This window comes from Zootoca vivipara, chromosome 2, assembly GCF_963506605.1.
Source record: "Zootoca vivipara chromosome 2, rZooViv1.1, whole genome shotgun sequence".
Taxonomy (NCBI): domain Eukaryota; kingdom Metazoa; phylum Chordata; class Lepidosauria; order Squamata; family Lacertidae; genus Zootoca; species Zootoca vivipara.
In genome coordinates, this window is record NC_083277.1 from 115,136,921 (window position 1) to 115,164,850 (window position 27,930).

Below are 27,930 nucleotides of genomic sequence, written 5' to 3' on the forward strand. Positions count from 1 at the left end.
CGTGCCTACGAAGCATGAAACAAGCGGAAAACCACTCAGACAGTGCTTTCTAGGCATGGGACAAGTGCGGATGAGCCCTTTACTCACTTGTTTGTGTTATTCCCTTGAGGGCCTTGAACCATGTTGGTGTCAATTCATGCGACTTTGCTTCCTCACTTTTCTGCGGATCTTCCTGACCATTGCTTGAGACCTGGCATAAGTTCTGGCAAGCAGTCAGTCATAGGGGTGTCAAAACCTTTAGCTGTAGAGGCTTTTTATGACCAGAGGAGGCCCTGCTCGAGATTCTGCATTTAATGTAAGATTAGACCCACAGGTGCACAACGCAAAGCCTTTTCTGATGCTCATTCACCATTCTAAAAAATGTGTTTAAGTGGCAACTATGATTCTTTCCCGCAGCTTTGATGGTTAGTGGGGTCTGTACCCCTTTACCATAGTATTTTATTTCTGGATTTATGTTTTGATTTTTGTAATTTGTCGCTTTGATTTGATTTCATGCTTTCAGTTGTTGCCCCCTGTATCATAAACACATGTAAACTTGTGTTTGTTTATATGCATGTTAACACCAGAAAACATTAAGTTCAAGCTCTTATTTTCACAGAATGTCCTTTTTGAATTCCATTGTCATTCAACCCTTACATATTTTCCCCCTTTTGTGTAAACCTGCCACCTGAGGATTCTACTTCGTACATCTGAAGTGGAGTCCAGTCCACAAAGCTCCAGGCATAATACATGTTAGTCCTTAAGGTGACACAAGAATCTTGGTTGTTTTCACAGCTGCAGACTAGTTAGTACATTTATGTCTCCTGATACAGTCCTATGTAGTGGCTTCTATATGTTCTAAGGTAGATTTACCCAGGGCTCCAATTCCATTTGGTGGCATAATTGGGAGCACAGTTGCAATGCTATTTGATAACACTTACTTTTGTGACTCGTGATCTCTTGTCCCCACAGGGTGCTCGTGGTAACGATGGTCTCCCTGGTCCAGCTGGTCCACCCGTAAGTAAATTGCTTTTTAAAAGATTCTCAATTGCTTTTAAAAAGATTTCTGAACATGCATTTATTTTTAGTTTTTCCCCTGCTAAAATGGAAACTTATGAATTGGATATGTTATTACTGAAATACTAAATAGTTCTAAAATTATTATTTTTAAAAAAAGAATTCCTGTTCTCCCCTGAATTGTGTGGGGTTTTGTTTTGTTTTTTAAAAAAGACATAGACCTCACAAAAAAGTGGGGAGGCAAAAGAGAACTGGCATGTATATGCTCTGCAAAAGACTTTCAGGCATCAGGGACTTTACATAACTTGTATGGCTGTCATGAAAGCTGTGGAGGCTAAATAATTAAAATAACTCTGTCCTCCTTTTCTCAAACCCTTTTCTCTTTCTTCAGGGACCTGTCGGCCCCGCTGGATCTCCAGGTTTCCCAGGTGCACCAGGTGCAAAGGTAAGTAAGCAAGCGCTTCAAGGCCGAATGAGTGTGTTTGCAGCCGCTGGCTTGTCAGGATACACACACACACACACACACACACACACACACACACACACACACACTGCTTTTCCTAAGCAACTGTGAATCGCTCTCCTCCCTGAACCCACTGAGTATTTTGCTCCTTTTATCGCTTTAGAAAGAGGCCTGAAGCATTTCATCAGGCCGGCCGGCCTGCCTGCAAAGTAAGGAAAAGGTGGAAAGATTGATAGCCCCCAAGAAAAAGCAGCCTGTGAATACATGTCTGTGAACATCTGTGCGAGAGGAAAAGAGACTAGGAAAAGGGAGTTTCAGAAGGTCTGGTAAAGGCCTGGATAGAAATCAACATGTAGGCAATTGTGAAGGAAAATGGAAGCTGAGTGTGTGGAGAGAAGCACAAGTTATATAGGAGTAATGTTGCAGAAAGTCCTAAAGCAACACTCTTGTTTGTGCACTCGTCTTGTTAAATCTTGACAAATTAACTGCCTGTAGATCTCTTTGGGAAAATGGCATGTGTGAATTGTCCTTCAAATGTGTTGCTTCCCCCTCGACAGAAAACTGAATTACACTGAAGCAGTTTGGGCTTCTAATCCATCATTCCCTGGATATTTACCTACTTTTTTGTGAACCATTATTTAGTGCTGTGAAAATAGGGAAAGCCCAGTGACCCCAAAACAAACCCATTGCAAGGAAAACACACAGGGTATATGTGCATCTTGCCCAGAGGACTGTGTAATTTCCAAGGCTGTCAGAAATACCATTCTGCTATTAGTGAAACCATTTGAGATGGAGGCTAGTATAAAATTTCTTAATTCTCTGGAGGGCAAAATGCTTGTATATTGCTTTAAACTAGGAGCAGGGATGCTATATGAGAGTATTTTAGGAGAGAGAAGAGCTTTGGTTTGGAGGGGAGCAAAATTCTCAGCACAGCTTAAAGACTCAGGTATATTAATGATGAAAAGCACAACTATATGGATATCTACACTGAAGTAAGTTCTACTGAGTTCAGTGGGACAAACCCAGGTATATGTGTAGGTTTGCAACCTAAACTGATGTGTTAAGAGAGCATAGGTCCAAATGCCACTTCTTCTGGCAAAGGGATTTCTGTTGTTCCTCTGCTTTCCTTACACAGGACTGTTTTTACTACATAGTAGTCAATATGTGGAGGGACCCAGGTGGCTCTGTGGGTTAAACCACTTAGCCTAGGGCTTGCTGATCAGAAGGTCGGCGGTTCGAATCCCTGTGATGGGGTGAGCTGAGCTCCCATTGCTCGGTCCCAGCTCCTGCCAACCTAGCAGTTCAAAAGCACATCAAAGTGCAAGTAGATAAATAGGAACCGCTACAGCGGGAAGGTAAACGGCGTTTCTGTGTGCTGCTCTGGTTCGCCAGAAGTGGCTTTGTCATACTGGCCACATGACCTGGAAGCTATACGTCGGCTCCCTCGGCAAATAATGCGAGATGAGCGCGCAACACCAGAGTCGGTCACGACTGGACCTAATGGTCAGGGGTCCCTTTACCTTTACCTTTAATCAATATGTGGAACTAGTAAGCTTCCATAATAAGTCACATGTGGTCTGAAAAACATGTTAAGAAGTCCCCCTGGCCTCTCTTGCCTATGACTGACTTTGATTTGAGGACATACAAGGAATATATCTGCTCTTGGATGTTATCAAAGAAACGTTGGCAACTGAATGCCTCGTCACTCCCACATTCAGCTGGCCGGTGTTTATGATTTGTTCTTATTCTTCTTTCTGTGTTTTTTTTTTTTGCCTGTACATGCTTCCCTTCAAATGTTACAAGAAGTCCCACCGCCTCATTTAAGCAATGAGTGTGTCTAGCACCTAGCAGCGCTTGTTTCGATGATGTTGTTTTCAGTTAAAATGCCACCTGGGCAAGAGATATTGTGGCAGTCAAATTCTGATTGCTTTTTGCCATGGTCTTGAAGGGAGCTCAGGTTTTGTCCAAAGGGTCAAGTCAAGCAGGGGGTGGGCGGGCGCAGTTGTGTTTCTCCTCTGTCTGAGGCATGAGTGGTATGCGCTTCAAAATCTCAGGACAGCATATTGGGTTTCCTTAATGGTGGGGCCTGTTAGGGTAAGGCGGGAAAGAGGGAGATGGGAGAGGGAGAGAGAGCTTCCTTGGGGAATTCCCATTGCCCCTGGTGAGTATGGGTTTGGGTTGCTAATCTCCCTGAGGACCGGTTTCTATGGTAACCAGACAGTGAAGAGGCCGGGAGGGGAGAGGGGGAAGGAGGCCTTTTGTGGCATATCTGACAGCAATTGACAGTGGGACGTCAATAACAATCAGCGTCCTCATTATAAAAAGATGAAGTGGGGAGCCTTCTGAAGAGGAGGGCCACGCATTAGTAAGATGTGCAAAGCAAGAGCAGAGCACAAGTGTTCCATAAGGAATAGCTGTTGTCACTGAGGGTGCTTCTGAGAGCAGCTAAGGCAGGAATTGATACTGAACAAAATAAAAATAAAATGAAAAGTAAAGTAAAGGAAGGAGCTGTCCATCTTCTGTACAGTTCAGTGAACACTTCATCCTTGTAACAATAGCAGGAGATGGCATGTAGTGGCGGCCACTTAAAATCTGCTCCCCATTAATATGGCGTCCCAATGGTGTAAGATCCGGAAATGCAGAAAGGTGGGATGGAAAGTGTCGGGCCCCAAAGACACATAGCTCAAAGACTGAGAGCGTTAGGCAGGCTGCTTGGACAATAGCCCAGCATTTGACGGTCACCATAAGTTATGAAGCATCCGGTTCTACTTCTTGTGTCCTCCTAGTGGATACTTTGTCATGTTTCCCTTTGACCTCTTAATGTTCCTTCTCATATTTGTGCAGGGTGAAGCTGGCCCCACTGGCGCTCGTGGCCCCGAGGGCGCCCAAGGCTCTCGAGGTGAATCTGGGACCCCCGGCTCCCCTGGACCATCAGGAGCTCCTGTAAGTATCTGGTTCTTCCGGCGAGAACCAGCATTTCCAGGGGGGCATGGAGATGGTTTAGCTTTATTAGGGCATCATTAAAAGATTTCCACTTCTCTCAAAGGTGGCTAACCTTTCTCAAGCTGAGGGCCATATTGACCCATGGTCAGCCCTTCAGAAGTTGTGGGTCAAACTGGGCACGGCCAAAGTGTAAAACATGGATGTGGCCAAAAGCATTACTTTTGTTTTCAGAGACAAATTTGGGTGCCCTGGGGGCATGTCATAACAACATTTTCGCATAACAGAACCACAGCAGGGGAGCAGGGGGAATGCCCAGTTTAAAATTTTGTGATTTTTAAAGAAGTATTACTGTTATTATTTTTATGACTGGCAAAGGGAAGGCAGCACACAAAACCTTTCAGCTGATTGTTTGTGCTGTCAACAAACAGCATGGTGGCACTTTGAAGCCCAGACTGTCAGCTGGTTGTCACTTCAAAGTGCCCTGCACACCACATGTTGTGCAAATGGGTCCCCTGATGTCATCAGGTGACGGACAGCTGGGCTGGCCAGATTTCTTCATGCTGCATTACAGTGTCACAGTGGGAGGCTATGGGAGCAGTCAGTAATTGAGAGAGAGAGAGAGAGAGAAAAGAGTTGAAATATGGAAACCTTTTAGAGGAGCATTGAGAGCCACACACATACACATACAAAAACCTGTTGGCATTACATTGTGGGACCCTTTTGTGCACTCAAAAATAATTGTTGCTTTTAAATGACAAAGCCACATTGTTTCAATGAACTAATTTGACCTGGAAAAACGTTCCTAGCAATTTGGTTGGGGCACTGTTCTGTAGAGTATATAGAATAATTGTAACCCAGCTCTATGATCCTAGAATTGTAGAGTTGAAAGGGACCCCAAGAGGCACCTAACCCAGTCCTCTTCAGTGCCGTGATTGGATTTTTCTTTGTGACTGGCTTGGTTGACACATTCCACTTAGCAAGTGGAGAAAGGCACCCGCTGGATCGTCGTACCTCACCTGAATAAAAGTGTTGTCCAAGTACTTCCACTGGGACGCGGGTGGCGCTGTGGTCTAAACCACTGAGCCTCTTGGGCTTGTCGATCAGAGGGTTGGCGGTTTGAATCCCCGCAACAGGGTGAGCTTCCGCTGCTCTGTCCCAGCTCCTGCCAACCTAGCAGTTCAAAAGCATGCCAGTGCAAGTAGATAAATGGGTACCGTTCCAGCGGGAAGGTAAATGGCATTTCCATGTGCTCTGGCTTCCGTCACAGTGCCCCTTTGCACCAGAAGCGGTTTAGTCATGCTGGCCACATGACCCGGAAAGCTGTCTATGGACAAATGCCGGCTCCCTTGGCCTGAAAGCGAGATGAGCACCACAACCCCATAGTTGCTTTTGACTGGACTTAACTGTCCAGAAGTCCTTTACCTTACCTTTACCAAGTACTTCTAGCTGTGGTGTGAGGGCAAAATTCTCCTTGAGGGAGAAATCATCCTCATTCTTAACTGACAAATTCTTTCTAACCAAGCAATAGGGTTCAACTTGATTATTCTGTGGTTATTTCCTCTTTTTCTTCCTCCAGTTGTTGTTGTTTAGTCGTTTAGTCATGTCCGACTCTTTGTGACCCCATGGACCAGAGTACGCCAGGCACTCCTGTCTTGCACTGCCTCCCACAGTTTGGTCAAACTCATGTTCGTAGCTTCGAGAACACTGTCCAACCATCTCGTCCTCTGTCGTCCCCTTCTCCTAGTGCCACCAATCTATCCCAACATCAGGGTCTTTTCCAGGGAGTCTTCTCTTCTCATGAGGTGGCCAAAGTATTGGAGCCTCAGCTTCAGGATCTGTCCTTCCAGTGAGCACTCTGGGCTGATTTCCTTCAGAATGGAGAGGTTTGATCTTCTTGCAGTCCATGGGACTCTCAAGAGTCTCCTCCAGTACCATAATTCAAAAGCATCAATTCTTCGGCGATCAGCCTTCTTTATGGTCCAGCTCTCACTTCCATACACAAAAATATTCCCTGATTTCCCAGCTGCTTGTGTTTTAACAAGCAATGGGAAGTGAACTAGGTGTAAATACAGGAATCACCAGCAGGTGGCAGTGCCAAGTCAGGATTTGCACAACCTTTCTCTGCCTGAGTACTTGTTGCGTATATTTCATAGCATCATAGACTTGTAGAGTTGGAAGCAACCCAAAGGGTCCTCTAGTCCAACTTCTGTGTGGGCCACCAGCCAAAATCAGGCGCAGAAATAAAGGACCTGGGACGCCCTATGCTGAACCATGTGCGGAGGTTCACTAACACGCGTTGCATGCCCCACCTGTTAAAATGTGGGTACAAAAAGCCCATCATGCACATAGTTAACTACAGCTGGCCACTTTTTACTTGCCTTTTGATAATGGGGCAATCAACATATTATGGATGGCAAGACTATATTAAGGAAACGGAGGACAGGAAGCAACTGGGAAATTCTAGACAATTAGGTTGTAGTAGCCAAAGTACGGGGACACGGGTGGCGCTGTAGTCTAAACCACAGAGCCTAGGGCTTGCCGATCAGAAGGTCAGCTGTTCAAACCCCCATGAGCTCCCGTTGTTCGGTCCCTGCTCCTGCCCACCTAGCAGTTCAAAAGCACATAAAAGTGCAAGTAGATAAATAGGTACTGCTCTGGCGGGAAGGTAAACGGAGTTTCCGTGCGCTGCTCTGGTTTGCCAGAAGCGGCTTAGTCATGCTGGCCACATGATCCGGAAGCTGTCTGCGGACAAACGCCGGCTCCCTTGGCCTATAGAGCGAGATGAGCGCTGCAACCCCAGAGTCGGACACGACTGGACCTGACGGTCAGGGGCCCCTTTACCTTTACCTTTAATAAGACTAAAGCCAATGAATACAGTCAAGAAGGAATGGAAGTGCTTGAATAATTATTTAGAAAGACAAGGTTCTAATGTAAAAATTTGACTGTGTCTAGAACAGGCATCCCCAGACTTCAGCCCTCCAGATGTTTTGGACTACAATTCCCATCTTCCCCAACCACTGGTCCTGTTAGCTAGGGATCATGGGAGTTGAAGGCCAAAACATCTGGAGGGCCGCAGTTTGGGGATGCCTGGTCTAGAATGACCTCCTGAATGGAAAAGGGGAAGCATATATCTCTATCTCTATCTCTATCTCTATCTCTATCTCTATCTCTATCTCTATCTCTATCTCTATCTCTATCTCTATCTCTATCTCTATCTCTATCTCTATCTATCTATCTATCTATCTATCTATCTATATATATATATATGTTAAGATGAAAATAATACTGAAATACAGATGAAATATGAAATGTGAAAGGAAGTGTTGTGAGAGTGATGGAAATAGTGTATATTCTATTGAAATATTATACTTTTCTTCATTTTTTTACTGTCTACTTTTCTTTGCATTTTTCTTCTTCTTTATATTATTCTTTATGTATGGCTTGGTATTGATCTATTTACTTTGCAATTAAAAATTAAAAAGGGGGGGGGGGTAATCTAATCTAACCCCCTGCAATGCACGAATCTTTTGCCCAACGTGGGGCTCAACCCCACAACTCTGAATTTCATGTACTATCTTGACATGTTCTTCCCCCTGGTAATCAGTGTTTTTCACCTGCTAGGATGGGTAAATAATAAGTGAGCTGTGCATCAATAAGGTCATGTGAAGCAGGTGTTTCTCTTTTCCCCACCCACCTGGTTAAACTACAGTTGTAAACTTAACGATTGAGCCTGTAGTGCTAAAAATGTTGCATAAGGGGGGCTGTCTCATTCTACTTGCTAGGAGGGAATCCCCACCCAGCTGCTACAGTGACACTGTCCTCATCCATGCTTCTAAACCATATCTGTTTAGATTTCTAAATGATATCTGTCTAGACCAGAACCTTTCCGTTGTGTTCCACTCCCATTTTGGGCTTGGTTGCCCTCAATTTCTCCTTGTATGTATGTAGTTCAAATAGGCTTCCTTCTCTCAAGGATGTGGATCTGGGTCTTGCTTTCCCCCCCTTTCTCCCTTTTAAAGCTAAATTTGTGAATGGATAGTGGCACTAGCACGTGCACATCAAGAATTTTGCTTTGTAGATCTTTTAGTTTTATGATTGTGGAACAGAGCAGAGAATTTTGACATGCGGTTGTGAAATTGCTGGGTCTGTACAAGGTAACAAACAACAACAACCCCTTTCCTTGACAAGAAAATTAGAAAAGTGTCTATAGTAAAGTTGGTAGATATATGCAAAATGTGCTCTCTATTATTTTTTTAAAAAAAAGATGAAAGAAAATGGCTCTGATAGTGAGCAGGATGAGGGAAGTGCAATATGTTTGTCTAAACATAATGCAGGGAGACTACTAAATGTCTGGTGATCTACTAAGTTCCCCCATGAAGAATATGGATGTGCTTTCTTTCCAGGCTCACCATTCTCGGTACTCTTTCCCCTTTTCTGGAAAAAACACACCCAACACTATTTGACCCAAGACCCATGCTTTAATAATCTGTCCATTAATATATAGGGTAGCTCTCTGGGAAGGAAACATAGTAGGGACCAAGTCAACCATTTATTGGAAAGAGGTTTGATCAATGCCTTATTTTTGTTTATAGGGCAACCCTGGAACTGATGGGATCCCTGGTGCCAAAGGATCAGCGGTGAGTGCCACATTACTTGGGTGCGTGGAGATGCATGCGAAAGGTAGAACTGATGTTGTCTGCAGAAGATCTGGTGAATGTTCAATAACCTCTGCCCATCACATGAACAGTATCGGCCAAGAATCTGTACAATAGTTTGCCGAGTAATTTGCTGTTTCTCCACACTTCCCCCCTCCTGTCCTTAATTGCTTTCTCGGTTCTGTCCATAGGGTGCTCCTGGCATTGCTGGTGCTCCGGGATTTCCTGGCCCACGTGGACCACCTGGGCCCCAAGGTGCAACTGGGCCTTTGGGTCCCAAAGGCCAGGCGGTAAGAAACCTAAACCAATGCAAAACTTTAAGGTGTCTGACTCTCCAGACTGATGATCCTGTGTCCTGGTTACTAGGCACAACCTCTCCCCAATGCTGATATTCACATTTTATCTAAGCTTTGGGAAAGTGGATAGTAAGAGGTGAAAGTAGCTAGGAACCCACAAATTTTGACTGGCTTTTGTAGCCAGTCATTATAGCGATGGTCAGCCCTAATCCTGCCAGTCCCCTGATTTTTTTTTTTGCCGTGTGGAGAGGTCAGTATTTCAGTGCACATGGGGCTTCCGAAACACTTGGTTTAAAGCAGTGGTCCTCAACCTTGGGCCTTCAGATGTTTTGAGACTACAATTCCCATCGTCCCTGACCACTGGTCCTACTAGCTAGGGATCATGGGAGTTGTAGGCCAAAAACATCTGGAGGCCCAAGGTTGAGGACCACTGGTTTAAAGGACATGGCTCAGTTGTAGAGTACCTGCTTTGCATGCTGAAGTTCAGTCCCCAGCATCTTCAGATAGAGCTGGGAATGTTCCCTGCCTTAAACCCTGGATAACTGCTGCCAGTCAGTGTAGACAATACTGAGCTAGATGGACCAACTGTCTGACTCGGTATAAGGCAGCTTCCTATGTTGGATGTGGTGGGAAATTATTTTGGTGCATCTGGCTAACTACTTCCTTAGTTGCCCTTAGTTCTCTGCGCATGCCAGAGATCTTGCTTAGCAGGGAGGACCACTCTTTCCCACCCAGCACCAATAGGGAGAGTCCTTGGACCTCAGAGTTCTCTGTGATACAAAGAGAAGCGGAGGGGCCTTTAACTCTGTGGTTAGCAATGAAAAGCAGGCAGCCTCTAGATCAGGCATAGGCAAACTCAGCCCTCCAGATGTTTTGGGACTACAACTCCCATCATCCCTGACCACTGGTCCTGCTAGCTAGGGATGATGGGAGTTGTAGTCCCAAGACATCTGGAGGGCCAAGTTTGCCTTTGCCTGCTCTAGATAGAAAGTGTTTTATGGAAGAGTTTGTGGGGGAGCCTCAGCTGAGATGGAACAAAACAGCCCAAGTGATGGACTGTCAGTGTTGAGAAAAAGGTGTGCCAACAGCATGGAAGAATTACTAAAAGAACTTGAGGAGATTGCATAGAAGCTAAATGAATGCTTTGCATTGGTCTTCACTGTGGAAGATGTTAGAAAGAGACCTACACCTGAACCACATTGGGGTTGGGGGCATCTGAAGGACAAATGCTTCTGTCCTAGACACATAACACAGGAGCATACTTCCAGCTGAACTCAGAGGGACGTAACTTCTGAGAAAACATGCTGAGGATTATTATGCTGGTGACAAAGAGGTGCTTTGACATCTAAAACCACACAGGTATTGGGTGGCAGATGCCCAGGTATTCTTAAAGAGTTCTTGAATGTGAAGATTGCTTGACTTCTAGCAAAAACATGTTATCTTGTCACTAAAATCGGCTTCTTTGCCATAAAAACGGGAAGATACTTATCAGAACACCAGTTTTCATGCAGGATCCAAGAAATTAGAGGCTCATTAACCTAACTTCAGTCCTGGAAAATTAATGGAAAGCTTTATTTAAAAAGAGAATTATGAACATGAGAGAGAAAAATCATGGCTTCTACAAAGAGAAATCCTACCCCTTGCAGCTCTTTGGTAGTGTCCACAAGTATGCAGTCATGAGATAAGAGGAGAGATTTTTTTGCGCTGATGGGATCTGACCTTTCAGTGACTTCCCAGGCAGGGTATCTTGAGGTCATGATGAATAACTCACTGCAAATATTGACAGTGTGATGTGCCAGTGAAAAAAGACAAATTAGGGATTATTAGGAAAGGGATCGAAAGTTGAATCGGATATGGTCACATTGGGAATTCTGTGTACAGCTCTGTTTACCCGAATTCAGAAAGTCTGTCTGATAGTGAGGATATCCACACCTGCTAAGGGATGAGGTAGATTCTGGATTTTTGTGGTGCGTCTTTGAAGACATAGACATGTGGTTGTGAAACAGAAGTGAGCTTGAGTAAAACGGCAGAATCCACCAGCTGTAGCACATGGTGTTATGAGACGTAGAAAGCTAATCTGGTGCTTCTTTCCACTTAAAATCTCTTCCCCACGCCTCCCAATTTTCACTCATTAGTGTTTCCCTTCCCATACTCCGTATCATCCCAGTCCTTCTGCCAGTTATCCAGCCTGGTGTCGGGTCTCTGCCCTTCTATTCAAAGGAATGCACTGTTGAAACACCCTGTGGATCAGACACACAGAGGATGCCGAGTTGGAAGTTCTGCTGACCAGATCGGCAAGTAGCTTGACGTGATAATAGGAGCTTGACTTACTCTTAATATGTTTCCTTTTCATTCTCTGTAGGGAGAACCTGGGATTGCAGGCTTCAAAGGTGAACAAGGTCCTAAGGGTGAACCTGTAAGTATTTGAGGACGTGCTTTTATGCCTGGCATGCTGTCTCTTCTTCGTATTTACTTGAGTCTAATGCACCATCGAATCTAATGCGCACTTCAATTTTCAGAACCTTTGAAACCAAAAAAAGTATTTGCTGGCGAATGTAAACGTGCCATTCAAATTTAATGGGCACCTTAATTTTCGCAACATAATTTGGGCCAAAAATGGTGAGCATTAGATTGGTATCAGTTGCTCCCTGTTCATCTTCTACACTAGGAGTGGCTCATCTTTTCCGATCCAGGGGCCGCATTGACTCTCAGCCACCCCTCCAAGGGCCATATGCCAGTTGTGGGTGTGGTGTGGCTATTTATTTATTTTATTTATTTGTTGAATTTATATACCGCCTTATAACTGAAGGTCTCAAGGCAGTTCACAGAAAAGATCACAATATATAAAATCAAAATAAAAACAATAATTCAATAACATCCCCCCAAAAAACAATAACATCTTCCGGCTGCCCCTGCTCTGGGCATTAGGGTGGATGCACTGAGCAATCTGATCCGAGTTTCAGGGCCATCTGCCAGCTACTGGCGGCATGAACACTGTAGCCTGTCAATAGCCCACGTCATGGTATGTGCAACCAGAGCTTCTGGTAGAGGGGAAATTCTGCTGCGTCATAATCCCCTCCAGCTGCACGGTTCAGAAATTAGAATTGCTTTGTCCCCAGGCTACATGTGGCAAGGGGGCAGGTTGATGCCCACCTTTCCTCCTTCTGAGCTTTGTACTTTCATGTATGGGTGTCTTGTTCTATGAAATCCTATATAAAAATCTGGAAATGACTGCAATTCAGTTCTACTCTTGGATTTTCCATGCTATTCTCTGTGCAAATGAAATGCTTATACAGTGGAACCTCTACTTATGAATTTAATGCGTTCTGAACGCACATTCGTAAGTAAAAAAAATTGTAAGTCAAATCCCATAGGAATGCATTGGGAGAAAAAATTCGTAAGTTGAAGCAACCCTATCTAAAAATTCGTAAGTAGAAAAAATCCTATCTAAACCGCATCCAAGATGGCGGACGGAGCTCCATTTGTAAGTAGAAAAATTCGTAAGTAGAGTTATTCGTAAGTAGAGGTTCCACTGTATGTGGCTTTCTGGCAGAGCCAAACATGGGACAGGACACCAGCCGAGGGCACGTGGCCACAAGCTACCTACATGTAGATTGTAAATTCGCTAGGACCAGTTCGTTGTTAACTGTTTTACTGCTGCAGAGGTCATCTTGGGGAAACACACACACAAAAATTGTATCATGTCACTTTGAAATGGCTGGCTGATTTAATCGGGAGTTTGTGCCTTTGGCAAGGGCTTGGCTGAATGGTAAAACAAAAGTGTTGCATTCAGATGGTCCGAGGCTCAATCCCCACATATCCATTTAAAAACGTCTTGGGTAGCAGGGCTGAGAAAGAACTTTGCTTGAGTCCCTGCAGCGCCACTGATGCTAGTCAAAGAGTAAACTTGACTAGGTAGATCAATGGTCTGACTTCATATGGGCAAATGCTTCATCATTTGTGCAGTGCTTCCCCAAACCTGGGTCTCCAGATGTTTTCGGACTACAACTCCCATCATGCCTAGGTAGCAAGATCAGTGGTCAGGGATGATGGGAATTGCAGTCTGAAAACAGCTGGAGACCCAGGTTTGGTAAACACTATCTCAGGCGTAGGCAACCTAAGGCCCATGGGCCACATGCGGCCCACAGGGGTCATTTAACCAGCTCACGAACCACCCCCGAACCGAGCGGCTCGCTTGATGAGCCCCCGCGCGCTGCGCTAAACCACTGTGGCACAGGGACTCTTCCACGGCACTGGAAATCGCGTCTGTGTAGACGCTGGAAATTGCAGGCATGTGCGCGATCCAGCCCACAGAGGGATCTCCGCTGGAGTGAACCAACCCAGGTGAGGTAAACCTTGACAACCCCTGGCCTATCTGGTATAATAAAGGATCTCTGTGCCCATCTCCCCTGCTTGCTTTCAGGGAGGAATAAGGCTCGGCCATCTCCCCTGCCAGTCCCTTTGGCTGAAAATTCTGTCCTATGGGTGGCCTGGGGCTTGGCAAACAATGACTGCCCTGTTGCACCTGGGCCCCCACTCTTTAATGCTAGGGCACTAATGTTCTGTGCTGAACACTGCTTCGTTTTCCATTCTGAAAATGAGGAGATAATGCTCAGCAGTTTGGCATCAGAGGCCTTCAAAGAGTCCCTTACAGTAGTGTGTGTGTGCTTCAGCAGAAGGCCTGCTGGGTTTAGTGAAGCTGTGCCAGTGTACACAAGCCAAGTGGTTCTCTGGCTCATCAGCTTCCATAGATGTGAGACAGTTCATCCAACAGGAAGTCAGGGGGGCTTCCGCATCCTATGGCTGTGCAGAATCATGTATATTTATTCAGCCTTTATTGGCACAATGTAGACAATAAATTAACATACCAATGAACCATCCATAAACCATTGGTAATCCAGACATATTAAATACATAAAATGTCTAAAAGACGCAATAAGTAAAGTTAAGTAGTTTTAAATTTGACTTTAAAAATCTCCTGAAACAATCTCAGTAGTTTTGGGAATATCATCCCTCAATAGATATGGGATTGCAAATTCTTTGCAAGTAGATAATATAAGCTTTTGCACTCAGCAGCACCTCAAGGTTGAAATCTAATCCCTTCTTGGTTTGAGACTTTGCCAGGATAAAATTTAATGGAATCGCCATTAATGGTCCCAGTTTATTGGACACTGAAAAATCTCTGAAAGAGAGTCGGGGTAGTGGTTAGAGTTGTCAGGGTAGGACTGGGGAGACCTGGGTTCAGATCCACAGCCAGGAAGCCCATTGGGGTAACTTTCGATCTCTCATCGTAGCCCGCCTCACAGGGTTGTTATGAGGATAAAATGGAGTGGACTGCCTTGAGGTCCTTGGAAGAAAGGTGGGATATAAATGCAGCAAATCAATAAATAGTTTGCAGCAAGGAAAAAGGATAGTGACGTCTGTTTCCTGCCTTGTAAGCCACTTGCCCAAAATTACCGTTCTGTTGCCATGGCTATTTACATTGTTCTCTCATCAGACTCTGAGGTCACTTCCTGGTGATGGCTTATTGTCTCTTTAAACCAATATAGTGGGGTGACCATTGGTAGGGCTTGGCATAAAATGATGAAGGGGCTCAGCGAGACTAAGCCTGTATGTTCTCTGTTCCCCGCTGACCCCAGGGACCTTCAGGCCCACAAGGAGCTCCTGGACCAGCTGGAGAAGAAGGCAAGAGAGGCGGTCGTGGTGAGCCAGGAGCTGCAGGGCCCATTGGACCACCTGGAGAGAGGGTAGGTGACATCGTTTGGGGGGCAAGGAACCTTCCTACACAAAGAGCAGAGGGCTTTTCTTCTTTGTGGGAGAAAGCCAGTGAGCCGTATGGCTCGAACCCCTGCCAATAGGCTTACTTTAGAACTTGCAGTGTGCCCTGTGGGATGCCCAACATAATGCAGAAGGTGATGGAAGGACTTTGCTTTACTGGCACCTCTGTGGCATACCAGGGGCAAGCTGCTACCTCTTGTTCATCTTTAAGCAGGTGTGGTAAGGGGAAAGGTGAGTGGGCGTTGTAATGGACTATAGAGCTGCATTGAAGAATTGCCTGTGGGCTCAAAGGACCAGGAAGAGGTAAAAAAAAAAGAGCTAGAGACTGTGCCAGGCAGCCATTAGAGAGGCAGGGATCACATTAGAGAGGCAGGGATTGAAAATGTCCACAGTTCCTGGTTTACTCCTTGCTATTGGCAATGCTTCCTAGTGTCCTTCCCAACTTCCTGAACTGTTGCACTCCTTTAGTTCTCGTTTATGTTATCATTGCTTTCTTGTTTTTAGGGTTCTCCCGGAAACCGTGGCTTCCCAGGTCAAGATGGATTGGCTGGTCCCAAGGTGAGCATTTGGCCCTGCTGCACTGCACTTCCATCTGAATGAAAGGACAACTTTAGGGAGGGTTAAGAGTGAATTTCTGAGGTGCGGGTGGCGCTGTGGTCTAAACCACAGAGCCTAGGGCTTGCTGATCAGAAGGTCGGCAGTTCAAATCACTGCGACGGAGTGAGCTCCCGTTGCTCGGTCCCAGCTCCTGCCCACCTAGCAGTTCGAAAGCACGTCAAAGTGCAAGTAGATCAATAGGTACCGCTCCGACGGCAAGGTAAACGGCGTTTCCGTGCGCTGCTCTAGTTTGCCAGAAGCGGCTCAGTCATGCTGGCCACATGACCCGGAAGCTGTGCGCCGGCTCCCTCGGCCAGTAAAGCGAGATGAGCGCCGTAACCCCAGAGTCATCCGTGACTGGGTCTAATGGTCAGGGGTCCCTTTAAGAGTGAATTTAAATGCCCTTTTCTGCTTCCTTTCTCTGTGTTGTATAGGGTTCTTTGAAGGGGCTATGTTTTCCCCTGTGTGCTTTACTCTAGAATAGACATAGGTAACCTGTGACCCTCCAGTATTATTGGATTACAACTCCCACCATCCCTGACTATTATCTATGCTTCCTGGGACTGATCAAAGTTGGGAATCCAGAAACATCTGGGGAGCCACAGCTTGTCAACTTTATTCTATAACAAATGTAATTTTGAGATACTCGATAAGAAAACTTAAGCCCCTGAGTTGGGTAAAAAAAAAAGTTCTCAGAGCATAAGCTTCCAAGTATCTAGTAAAGCTTTCTTTTAAATGTTTTTGCAATCTCAAATATTATTTCATCGAAGCCATGTTGGAGTCCTAATTTTTTAAAATAAAAATTATATACTACTACCATATGTTCCGGCATATAAAATGACTGGGCCTATAAGATGACCCCCAACTTTTCCGGTTAAAATATAGAGTTTGGGATATACTCGCCGTATAAGACTACCCCTCTTCCTACGATAGTCCGTGGGCTGGACATGCCCACGCTGCCCATATCCAAAATGTCCGCAGCACCAGAAATCGCTTCTGCGCATGTCCGGAAGCCGAAAATTGCGTCTGGGCATGCGCAGAAGCAATTTCTGACGCCGTGCTGCCCATTTCCAAAATGTCCGCAGTGCCAGAAATCACTTCTGCGGCTGCGTATAACATGACGCGGCGTATAAGACGACCCCCGACTTTTGAGAATATTTTCCTGGGGTTAAAAGTAATCTTATACGCCGGAAAATACAGTACTACTACTACTACTAATAATAAATTTAAAAATTATTGTACCCTGTCCATCTGACTGGGTTGCCCAGGTGAAACATCATACATTAAAAACTGTCCAGAAAATCCTGTAATTGTTTATCTCTTTGACATCTGATGGGATTGATTGTAGAAAAACTTCAAAGTGGTTTACAAAAATGATAAAATGATCACTAAAAAATTTACAACTGTAATTTAAAACATACAGAAGCTTAAAACCACAGTAAAATAGACTAAAACAAATTAAAACTCCTACAAACCTTCTAGAAATCTGGGTAGTCTTGTCTGAGTAAGAATGTCTTCAACAGGCACCAAAAGGAATGCATTGAAGGCACTTTCCTGATATCAATAGGCAGGGAGTTCCAAAGTTTTGGTGCTGCCACACTAAACAATCAAGTTCTTATAGATGTGATGCGGCTATTATGTGACACTTGTACCAATTCCGATTGCAGTGGGCAAGTGGGCACATATGGGGTAAATGACTCACAGAAGTTAAATTTGAATGTCTGCGAATAGTCAGAGCAGCCAAAGTTAGTTGAATAAATCAAAATCCGCTACAGCACTGGAATGCCTTGGTTGCTATAATGAAAGTGCAGATAAAGGACAGGTATGTCTAAATTACATCTAAACTAGTTTTGAAATCAGTCATATATGTACCTGCTAAAGAATTTTGGAAATGTTAGTTTGGTCAGCATTGTGTTAGTTGCCTCAGCCCCAACCCTTTCACAGAAGTTGCAAAGTTCACTGTTAAAACTGGTTTGAAAATGGTTCATCAAGTGTATAGTTATAGCCATTTCCAGAGACAACCATTGGATGGTAAACCATGGACCCAAGCATCACAGGCTCTAGCTTTCCTGATTTCTCTGAGTTAATGCATTTCTTCCTTACTTTTTCCTGGGCAGGGTGCTCCTGGGGAACGTGGACCTCCTGGCCTTGGGGGTCCCAAAGGAGCCACTGGAGATCCCGGCCGTCCTGGAGAGCCTGGCTTGCCTGGCGCTAGGGTAAGACACGCCTTTTCAGACATGAGGGTTAAAGTGGTTCTTGCTTCAATCGCTTTGTAAAAATCCCGCATTGACTAGAATGTCCATTCTCGGTATAATGCCTCCCCTTCCTGTTAACAGAGATCAGAAGTTTATACCAGGTATAGACAGTGTGAGAGAGCCTTAAGGCTGTGCACTTGCCATCTGAAGCCCTTTCTGTGTTCCCCATCTCAAAGAGTGGCAACATGAGAACGGGCCTTTTTTGTGGTGGCTCCCCGGTTGTGGAATGCTCTCCCCAGAGAGGCTTTCCTGGCGCCATCATTACATATCTTTAGGCACCACACAACAAAATTCCAGGCCTATGACTATTAAATAACCTATGGCCTGTGAAAGTGTGGGGGAGAGGACTGTTATATTTTAGACTGTCTGCCAGTATCCTTTTTTATTATGTTTTTACCGTTGGTGTTCTGTAATGTGTTTTTAATGTTGTACACTGCCCTGGGAACTTTTGATAAAGGGCAATAGATAAAGTGAACAAATAATGACAAAACATTTAAGTGCCGCAAATCACACCACCATTACCACTGGTTGGGTGGTTGACTTTTCTGCAATTACGGGACAGTTTTTGATGTCTAAAGGAGGGCAGGGTCCTTTTGAAAAAGCTTTACTTCATTCTAAAGTCTCTTGAGATTTCCCTCATTTCATGCATACTCTTCAGCCTTCATCACAGTAATAGTAACAGGAAAGAGACTCAGGGATGCCACTACTTCTCAGCTTAATTCACATTCTGTGAAATGGACATAATAATGATGATAGAATGCAAGTAGGCTTTCCAATTTGCTTCTATCAGGGCTCCTATACTTTTAACATTTGGTACCGTAGATATTCTCCAGGTGAATATTTCCTCATCCCCGCACCTGCATGCTGGGAGAAACCTCACCAGCTCAAGTTCTGCTTGCCACATGCCATTTAGAGACTTGGAAGCCTGACAGATACGTTGGACCCCAACTGTACTGGACCATGAGTAAACTCTGCTAGACTTTGGGGAGGGAGAAAGCGCTTGATGCGTTTTGTACTCCCAACTCCCATCAGCCCCAACTAGCACCAGAGAGTATGGGAAGGTACCATATTGACTACCCCTGCCTCTACTATCTCTTATTCTTAGGGTGCCCACATTAAACTCTTTCTGCATGCAGCTGTCCATTCTCAACAGCAGATGGCAGTAACAATTTAAAGCACATTTGTATTTGGCATGTCTGTCTTTATTCCACAAGACTGGAAGGGTTGGAGAGCACCTAACAGTCTTAGAAGGAGAGCAATCTTTTAGGATAACGTGTTGAAAGTTCCTCTTACCTGCAAAAGTAAAGAGTCCCATCACTGAGAACAACAAGCTTCTCCCCATTTTTGCAAAATTCGGTCCTCTTTTCAGACTAATGGGCAGTTCTGTTACCTCCTGTGACCCAGGACAGAGTACCTGTTTAGAGTACCTGAGCCTGGGAGATGTCTACTACTAGTGGAGCTTCTCCCCACACAGACTTGCTACTAATGGCATTTTCTCCATCTCGTGGAGTAAGCTGAAAATCCAGTTAAGGGCGGGAAAAGCAGTGAGCAGCTGGCTTGCAGTGGCACTGCTAGGAAGCCTGGAATTTCATTGGTTTCCCAAGGCTCAGTTCTGCATGGTGTGCAGTGATTATCTCCTTCAAAACTTATCATACATTTGCTCTTCTCTCTTTTTGAAGAGCTCAGAGTGGTGAATATAATTACTGCTAGGTAGTCTCCCATCCAAACAACTTGTAGGACAGCTTCTACGGTGGTACTACAAAAAGCTAAAAAAGCCAATGCAGTTATGGGCTGCATCAATAGGAGTATAGCATCTAGATCAAGGGAAGTAATATTACCACTGTCAGACCTCACCTGGAATACCGTGTCCAGTTCTGTGCACCACAGTTCAAGAAGGATACTGACAAGCTGGAACGTGTCCAGAGGAGGGCAACCAAAATGGTCAAAGGCCTGGAAACAATGCCTTATGAGGAACAGCTTAGGGAGCTGGGTATGTTTAGCCTGGAGAAGAGAAGGTTAAGGGGTGATATGATAGCCATGTTCAAATATATAAAAGGATGCCATATAGAGGAGGGAGAAAGGTTGTTTTCTGCTGCTCCAGAGAAGCGGACACAGAGCAATGGATTCAAACTACAAGAAAGAAGATTCCACCTAAGCATTAGGAAGAACTTCCTGACAGTAAGAGCTGTTCGACAGTGGAATTTGCTGTCAAGGAGTGTGGTGGAATCTCCTTCTTTGGAGGTCTTTAAGGCCATATGTCAGGAATGCTTTGATGGTGTTTCCTGCTTGACAGGGGGTTGGACTGGATGGCCCTTGTGGTCTCTTCCAACTCTATGATTCTATGGTACATCTTTGACCATTTTATTCTTTGAGCCCATTCTGGGTGCTTCAAATTCAGTTTAAAAGTGGTGTGTTTCAGATTTATAAAATTTACATTAGGAATATCCCTTGAGGAGACTAAGCCTCTTTAGTTTCTCCTGCCTGGGTTGAGCTTGTGACCACAGCAAAGGTGTTGTTATAGTTGTCCCAAAGAAAGTAAATTAGGGCCATGTTCCATTTTTACCTATTGAAATTAATGGACTAAGTTTAGTCATATTCATTAATTTGAGTGGGTTTACTCTGAGTAAAACTTAGTTGTCTACCACCATTAGGATCTAAAGTTTATTTGGCTCATGGCTTCTATTGAACCAATAGCAGAACTGATTGTTGAACCAGCATAATGAACCATTTTGGGGATATGTGTATAAATTGTATTGTTGACTGTTCAAGGAAAGAGATTGGGAAAAGGTTAATGGTCTGCCTTTTTCTTCTTGCATCTAGGGTCTCACTGGTCGCCCTGGTGATGCTGGTGCTCAAGGCAAAGTTGGCCCATCTGTAAGTAAATTCCATAATGCTCTTCTCGTGTCAAAATAATAGGGGTGCTGAGAGCTTTGAGAAAGGAGTGAGGGATCTACTATATATTTTCGAAACTTGTTGGCTTCTTGGCTGTGCATTTGGCCGCCTCTAAAGAACCTGTAACCAAATTTTGCTTGATGGTTCTTGAGATGAAGGAGCAGGCGTTTCTTGATGTTTGGATACAATTGGACACCATTTTGAATCAAGATGATGGACGGAACTTTTCAAAACTCCACTTATTTCAAAGCCACATAGTTTTTGTTTTGTTTTTTTAGAATTCCCGAGCAATGCCAGGTAAAAGACTGTGAGTGGATAATATGTAGATGAGGGGAACAGTTGTCGGTAGACAATTTGAGGAGATGGGATTCAGGAAATAGGTGGGTGCTGAATTTCTGGGGCTCATTTCAAAGGCAATGCATAATATGGAGTTTGTAAGAGAAGTCGATGGTGGAGTCTTAAGGATGCTCAATGGAACCTTGGATATTGTATGGGTACAGTAACACTGGAAGTCTGTGTTTGTTTACATGAGCAGCATTACTGAATGGCCAGTGGATGTTAATGCTGCATGGGTGAGCTTTTTAAAATCAAAATCACATTTGGGAATTGGAATTATCTAAGGGCACAAAAAGCTCTAATATGCACCAACATGCTGCACATGGGAACAAACAGAAAAACTTTCTCACTAATTTGTGACATTTTGGTTGGCATAATAAAAGCATTGCCCTACAATAGATTCTGGATTTTTATTATGGGTCGATGCCTTTCCTTTGCTTTTTGAGGTTCTGAAAGACATCCATCATGTCTGGGTCAAAGTAGCACTTCCATAAAGTTGGGTCCACTCAATATGGGATATGTTACTTGTCTTCCCAGCATCATTAACAAAGCAGGCCTGTTTCTCTATCTCTCAATAGGGTGCCCCAGGTGAAGATGGGCGACCTGGCCCACCTGGTCCACAAGGTGCCCGTGGCCAGCCTGGCGTCATGGGTTTCCCAGGCCCGAAAGGTGCAAATGTAAGTAAATCTGCACTCAGCTACCATTGACATTATGACCTGAGCATTGTCGCCAGGGAAGAGGTTTGAGGGGGAATGGTACAAGGTTGTAACATGGAATAGTTCCACTTTGTAACTAGCACAGCAGGAAAGACACTTATTGTCCAGGCTGGGCAATATGCTTGCTCTGCTGGTCCCATAAAATCATATACCTGTACCCAGTGCGTTTTTTCTATATAAAAATAATGTTTAGGGGTACTCTCATTTTCCAACTCACATTGAAATACTGCCCCTCAATGAGGCCAAACTTAGATTCACAAAATGTTTAGGGGTATGTGACTCCCTGTGTCCCCCCAGAAGAAAAGCACTGCCTATACCAGGCACCCCCAGACTACGGCCCGGGGGCCGGATATGGCCCGAAGGGCTCATTTATCCGGCCCACCACCCACCGCCGCCACCCACTCTTACCGGCGCGGCTACCCATTTCCAGATCGCAGAGCACCGGAAATAGTTTTCGTGCATGCGCAAGCATCATTTCCGATGCACTTCCGGGTGGGAAGAGGCCCATGCGCATGCGCACAAGCTATTTCTGGTACTCCTGTGACCCGGAAGTACGTCGGAAACAGCGTTTGCGCACGCGTATGGGCGCGCGCTCCCGCACGCTCCCCTGCCCTCCGTCCCGCCACGGCATCGGTGCTGCAGGCACCGGCCCAAAGTTTGGGGACCCCTGGCCTATACCTTGGTTATAACAACAGAGAAGGAGGGAGCTGGACAGGAGAAGTAGGGCTGGCTCTCCTCATCAGATTGGAAGGCTCAGCTTCCTTCCAAAAGCACCCCAGTGACCACTTCTGTTTTTTCTTTCCATCTAGGGTGAACCTGGTAAAGCTGGTGAAAAGGGACTTCCTGGTGCTCCTGGCCTAAGAGTAAGTGGGGTTGATTATCGTCTCTTCTTCCCACTGCCATTATGATGCCATCTTCTCCCCACCCTGTCCTGCAGCAGAGAGAAACCCAGCCTCTCACTGCCTGGCCTGAAAAGGATGCCATGCTTTGGTTCCCTCCACCCAGCTATTGGGGTACAGTCCAGGTGACATGGGGGTGGTGCTTTGGAATGCAGAGTGCTCACAACCAACCACGTGAAGAAGCCACTGAAGGCAGATGCTTCATAAAGTACCGTGTGACACCTTAGTCCAAGTTAAGGCCACTCTCAGCTGCATTCAGTCTGTTGAATGACTGTGACTTAATTTGCTGCATAGCCACAGAACGATAGAAATAAAAGGGTTTAAGCTCTGAGTCTCCTAACTTCAGTGCTGCTTTTGCAGAGAGGTCACCTCTGACAAACCTGACATAGCTTCTAATAATAATAATAATAAATAAATAATAATAATAATAATAATTTATTATTTATACCCCGCCCACTGGCCGGGTTCCCCCAGCCACTCTGGGCGGCTTCCGACAAAACATTAAAATACACAAATCAAACATTAAAAGCTTCCCTAAACAGGGCTGCCTTCAAATGTCTTCTAAAGGTCTGGTAATTGTTGTTCTCTTTGACCTCTGGTGGGAGGGCATTCCACAGGGTGGGTGCCACTATCGAGAAGGCCCTCTGCCTGGTTCCCTGTAACTTGGCTTCTCGTAGCGAGGGAACCGCCAGAAGACCCTCGGCGCTGGACCTCAGTGTCCGGGCAGAACGATGGGGGTGGAGACGCTCCTTCAGGTATACTGGACCGAAGCCGTTTAGGGCTTTAAAGGTCAACACCAGCACTTTGAATTGTGCTCGGAAACGTAATCTAATTTCGATCGGAACTACTACACCTATAAAGCAATCAAACTTTCAGAAATGGGAGGAAAAGAATGCAGAGCTACGAGCCCTTTAGAGGATGAGATGCAGAATGGCAGAGGGAAATTTACTTAATAATAACTCTGTGAATGCATCTTAGAGACCTCAGAATTTAGTCATGAGTCTTCTTGGAGGCTCCCACCCCTCTTGAAAAAAATTGCACCTTCACATGCAATTTTGATGTACCCTGTGCATTCCTGCAGCTTTTCTGTGCACACCAGGGACACCTACTGCCTTCAGGGGAGGAGGGAGGATTGCACCCTAGAATCATGCCACCCAGCAATCATTTCCTTCATAATGAGCACTTCAGTCAGATACCCTTTAAACTTAGCTGCTTAGTAAGAAACTAATACAAAGAGAAAACCCCTTCCTTCTGCCAGCTCCCTGTACTTGAGGGCAATTTTTGGCCTGTGGGAGGGGAAATTGCATTGTCCATCAAGACTTTCCAATCCTGTCTCAAATGTATCACTTTTCCTCATTAGGGTCTTCCTGGCAAAGATGGCGAGACGGGAGCAGGTGGACCACCTGGGCCTGCTGTGAGTATGAGTGTTTTTTTTTCCTGGTAGGCAGGAGGTTGGCTGAATCAAAATCCTGCATTTTCTTAGGCATAAGGGAGGAACTGAATATGCCCCAAAGATTCGGGTGTCTGGAGAATTTTGGTGACATTTTCCGGGGTGATGGTGCTTCCTTTTGCTTTATAAGATCATGCTTCTTTATATTCCATTATACTTTCTTTAATGCCTTGCACACACTCATGGTAGCCTTCTGCTAGCCATGGGTAGATGTAATGTCCTCCTGTAAGCGTTCCAGGAAGCATGACCAGCTACTGGAAGTGCGTAGAGATAGCAGAGAGCCTTGTGCTTTTATAAGTGGCTGCAAACCTAGATTGCAGGTCATGGTTTGTCTGCAGCAAGAAAAAGCCATGAGCCTGGTTTCAGGCAACATTGAGGCAGCTACAGTTTCCTCTCTGGGTTCTGGTACATTCACACGTTTGTACTAAGTCATGGTTTGGCTTAGTGTCACATACTAACTGACCTGCAAAACCATTCTAATAAATGTGATTTCTTTTGGATTTTTTTTTAAAAGTTCAGAGCAGTTTTAGCATTGCATCTTTCCTGTGTGGAGATCATTGCTGTGTACTTACTATGGCTAAACTGACCTGTGTGCATTTCTTCACGCTTCTCTGTGTCCATGAGATGCCCACGCTTCCCTCACCCTGAAGTGACATCTGCAACACTTTCTTTCGAATATATTTAGAACGGAGGTGCTATCTTACTAGCCTTTCCCCTTTAACTACTATTGCTTCACTTGCATTTTAAATACAAGTAACAGTGTTGTAACCGCCTAGTCTACCTATCCATCTGTCTTAGGGAGCCCTTTTCCTAGTTCCCTCTCCCATAGAAAAGTTGCTCCCATTGAGGACCATTTAACACATGGCCAAAAAATAATTCTCATTTACACATTAAATCAAAAAAGGACCTAAAAGTTTAATGCATGAATCAGCTCTGAGTTTGTACTCTATGTTGGGGCCAGCATAGAAACTTGTGAAGGTGCTGAAATGTGCAACTTTTCAAGGTTTAGCAGGTAAATGAAGGGGGTCCTTTTTATGGCTGCAGCTTATTTGCTAACAGAGGAAAGTGTAGGCTTAAGAAAACTTGTATGTGTTTGACTAGGTGATGTTAGATTTTGCATCTGAGAGCTATACTCTTTGCCCCAGACAGCACATCCCACTGTTAGGCCTGCCCTTAATCTGTTGTTTCCACCTCTTCTTCTTAGGGACCAGTAGGAGAGAGAGGCGAACAGGGTGCCCCAGGACCTTCTGGATTCCAAGTAAGCAGAGCCCACCATTGTTAATTCTGTCGGTGCTTGGGGAGTGTAACTGTTTGCACAAATAACACGAACTGAAAATGTGGAGAGAACTTAGGGAAAGGACTGCCCCCCAATCCTAAAAGACTGTCTAGCTCCGTTGGAATGATATGGCAACATTAAGATAAATTCAACAGTGTAATTAACTTTTGATGGCTGTAATAATGGAATACTGAATGGTTTAGTTTATATAAAATATGCAGGGATTTATATTATGCAAAATGAACCGTGGAAAGAGAAGAAGGGAAGTCATTGATATTTTAAGGTTGTTTAAGTGAATATTCTAAATTGTAAAAGAGAATATTTAATAAAAATTATAGAGAGGGCTTGGCCTTCCCCAAGCTGCTGTGCCCCAGATGTTGTTGGGCTACCGCTTCCATCATCACTGACCATTGGTCATGCCAGCTGGAGCTGATCGGAGTTGGGAGTCCATGAATCTCTGGATCACCAGCTTGTAGAAGGTTGATTTTGTATTAATCAGAGGTGCTTGGGTGGGCGGGCATAATTTAGTTGCAAATGTCTAGGGGTTGGGGTATTCGTTCCAATATTTTGTTTCCAGTTACTCCATTATCTGAACACTGGTGTTCTCAGTTCCTGGTCTCAGACGTATTTTATACCCGATAATTAACGCCAATCAGTTTGGCTCTCTCAAGACTTCTTTTCCTGCCCTGGACACTGTTGGCGTTTATAGGATGCCACCAGAGGCATAGGAAGGGGGTGCGGTGGGTGCAGTCCGCCCCGAGTGTCATGACTGAGGGGGGTGACAAAATGGCAGGCGAGTAGGCAGCACACCTCACACCCGGCGGAAGCAACTCTTCTGACCCGGCGGCAGAAAGCAGCCTTCCCCAGCCGCCACAAGGCGCACCCAGCCACAGCAGCTCCATTGCCAGGTCATGTCTGACCTGGCTGCAGAGAGCAGGAGGAGAGTGAGCATCAGCTTCCCCGCCCCTCTCCAAACCTGGGAGGGCACCCTCCGCACCCCTCGGGAGTGCGCCCTGCCCCCCTCGGGAACTCACCTGCCCTGGGCAGTGTGGGCATATGCTCCGCCGCTGGATGGCATTTTCCCAAGAGGAGTCCACTGAACCATGCTAACACTATATTTCTTGTTTTCAGGGACTTCCAGGGCCCCCAGGTCCTCCGGGTGAAGGTGGAAAGCCAGGTGACCAGGTAAGTAATGAGAAAGAGAGTGATGGGCATTGAGGATAATCCTTAGAATAATCTGGACAGAATAAGAACTCAAGTCTGCAAAGTGTTGACTTTCTAAGCTTAAGGGTGTCCTGCTGCAAAGGGACTTCCTTCTAGTCAATAGTTTCTGTGTATATGAGGAATAAATCAGCCACGGGTGTTTTATTCTGTGAAGTCCTGCTTGTTCCAGATAGAAATGCTTGGCAGCTGAACTGGGCAGGGGGGGGGGGTGTCAATATGTATCCAGTGCAGCAAGCTAGATAAACAAATGTTTTGAAGCAAATGCGTGCATGGGCTCGTTTAATTGTTGCCAGTAATGTTCACTGGATGTTTGGAATCACTGTGCTGGACATAACAGAGGAAAACAGCATGAGATCTGCAACAGAGGGCCCACCTTTCTCACTTGAACACTGGGAGTCTTTTTCTACCTCCCCTTTGCCCTTCTATTCATTGGTATTTTTATATTATTCTCTGCAAATACGAGTTTAGCAACACAGTATATTTAAGTGAAAGGGTTGAGAAGTCTTTGATCCAAGGGGGATCTTAATGGTTGTTCAGGGGACTGTAGATTAGATAACCTCTCTCTTTCCCTGCTTCTAAATATATATGTATATCTTACTTTCAGGGTGTTCCTGGAGAGGCTGGTGCTGCCGGTCTTGTTGGTCCCAGAGTAAGTAGCGTAAAATTAAAATCGAGGGCCTAGGGGTGGGTGAATCAGTCTAAATCCACTGTCACTTTCACATTGTGGTTAATTCATACCGTAGATACCCACTTGACCACACAGATCTGCTGAACTGGTACTTTTACCATTGCCCCATACTGTATTATCCATTCCTCACTTGCAAGAAATAAAATCTTTAGTGTGGCAGCACCCATGCCCTTTGAAATTAGTAAGCAGGTGCCTTCACTCTATTGTTTTTGGTGCCTGCTAAAAACATTATGGTTCCAGTAAGCCTACCCAGGCATGTAATTTTTGCGTGTTACTTTAGTAAGCAAAATTGTTTTTAAATTATTGATTTTTTAAATATTTTAATTTATTAATGTAACTTGTTTCAATGTTTGCTTTTATTGCCATTTCGGATTGTCTTTTGTCAACCATTTAGACATCTTTACTTTGAGTCAGTGGTATATAAATTTCTTTAAATAACAATAATAAATCGTAAGTCCATTTTATT

General features: G+C 44.9%; 1 protein-coding gene across 2 annotated transcripts in view; it reads left to right on the top strand.

Moving 5' to 3' along the window:
- Positions 1-27,930, top strand: part of COL2A1 (collagen type II alpha 1 chain) — an 82,823-nt gene that overhangs the window by 33,344 nt on the left and 21,549 nt on the right. For both annotated transcript variants that reach the window (XM_035103225.2, XM_035103232.2), the window contains 16 exons: positions 952-996; positions 1,388-1,441; positions 4,304-4,402; positions 8,995-9,039; positions 9,249-9,347; positions 11,716-11,769; positions 14,993-15,100; positions 15,636-15,689; positions 17,846-17,944; positions 20,804-20,857; positions 21,790-21,888; positions 22,737-22,790; positions 24,187-24,240; positions 25,481-25,534; positions 26,684-26,737; positions 27,381-27,425. In XM_035103225.2, coding sequence (XP_034959116.1) covers positions 952-996; positions 1,388-1,441; positions 4,304-4,402; positions 8,995-9,039; positions 9,249-9,347; positions 11,716-11,769; positions 14,993-15,100; positions 15,636-15,689; positions 17,846-17,944; positions 20,804-20,857; positions 21,790-21,888; positions 22,737-22,790; positions 24,187-24,240; positions 25,481-25,534; positions 26,684-26,737; positions 27,381-27,425 — 1,071 coding nt within the window. The remainder of the gene's footprint in view (positions 1-951; positions 997-1,387; positions 1,442-4,303; positions 4,403-8,994; positions 9,040-9,248; positions 9,348-11,715; positions 11,770-14,992; positions 15,101-15,635; positions 15,690-17,845; positions 17,945-20,803; positions 20,858-21,789; positions 21,889-22,736; positions 22,791-24,186; positions 24,241-25,480; positions 25,535-26,683; positions 26,738-27,380; positions 27,426-27,930) is intronic.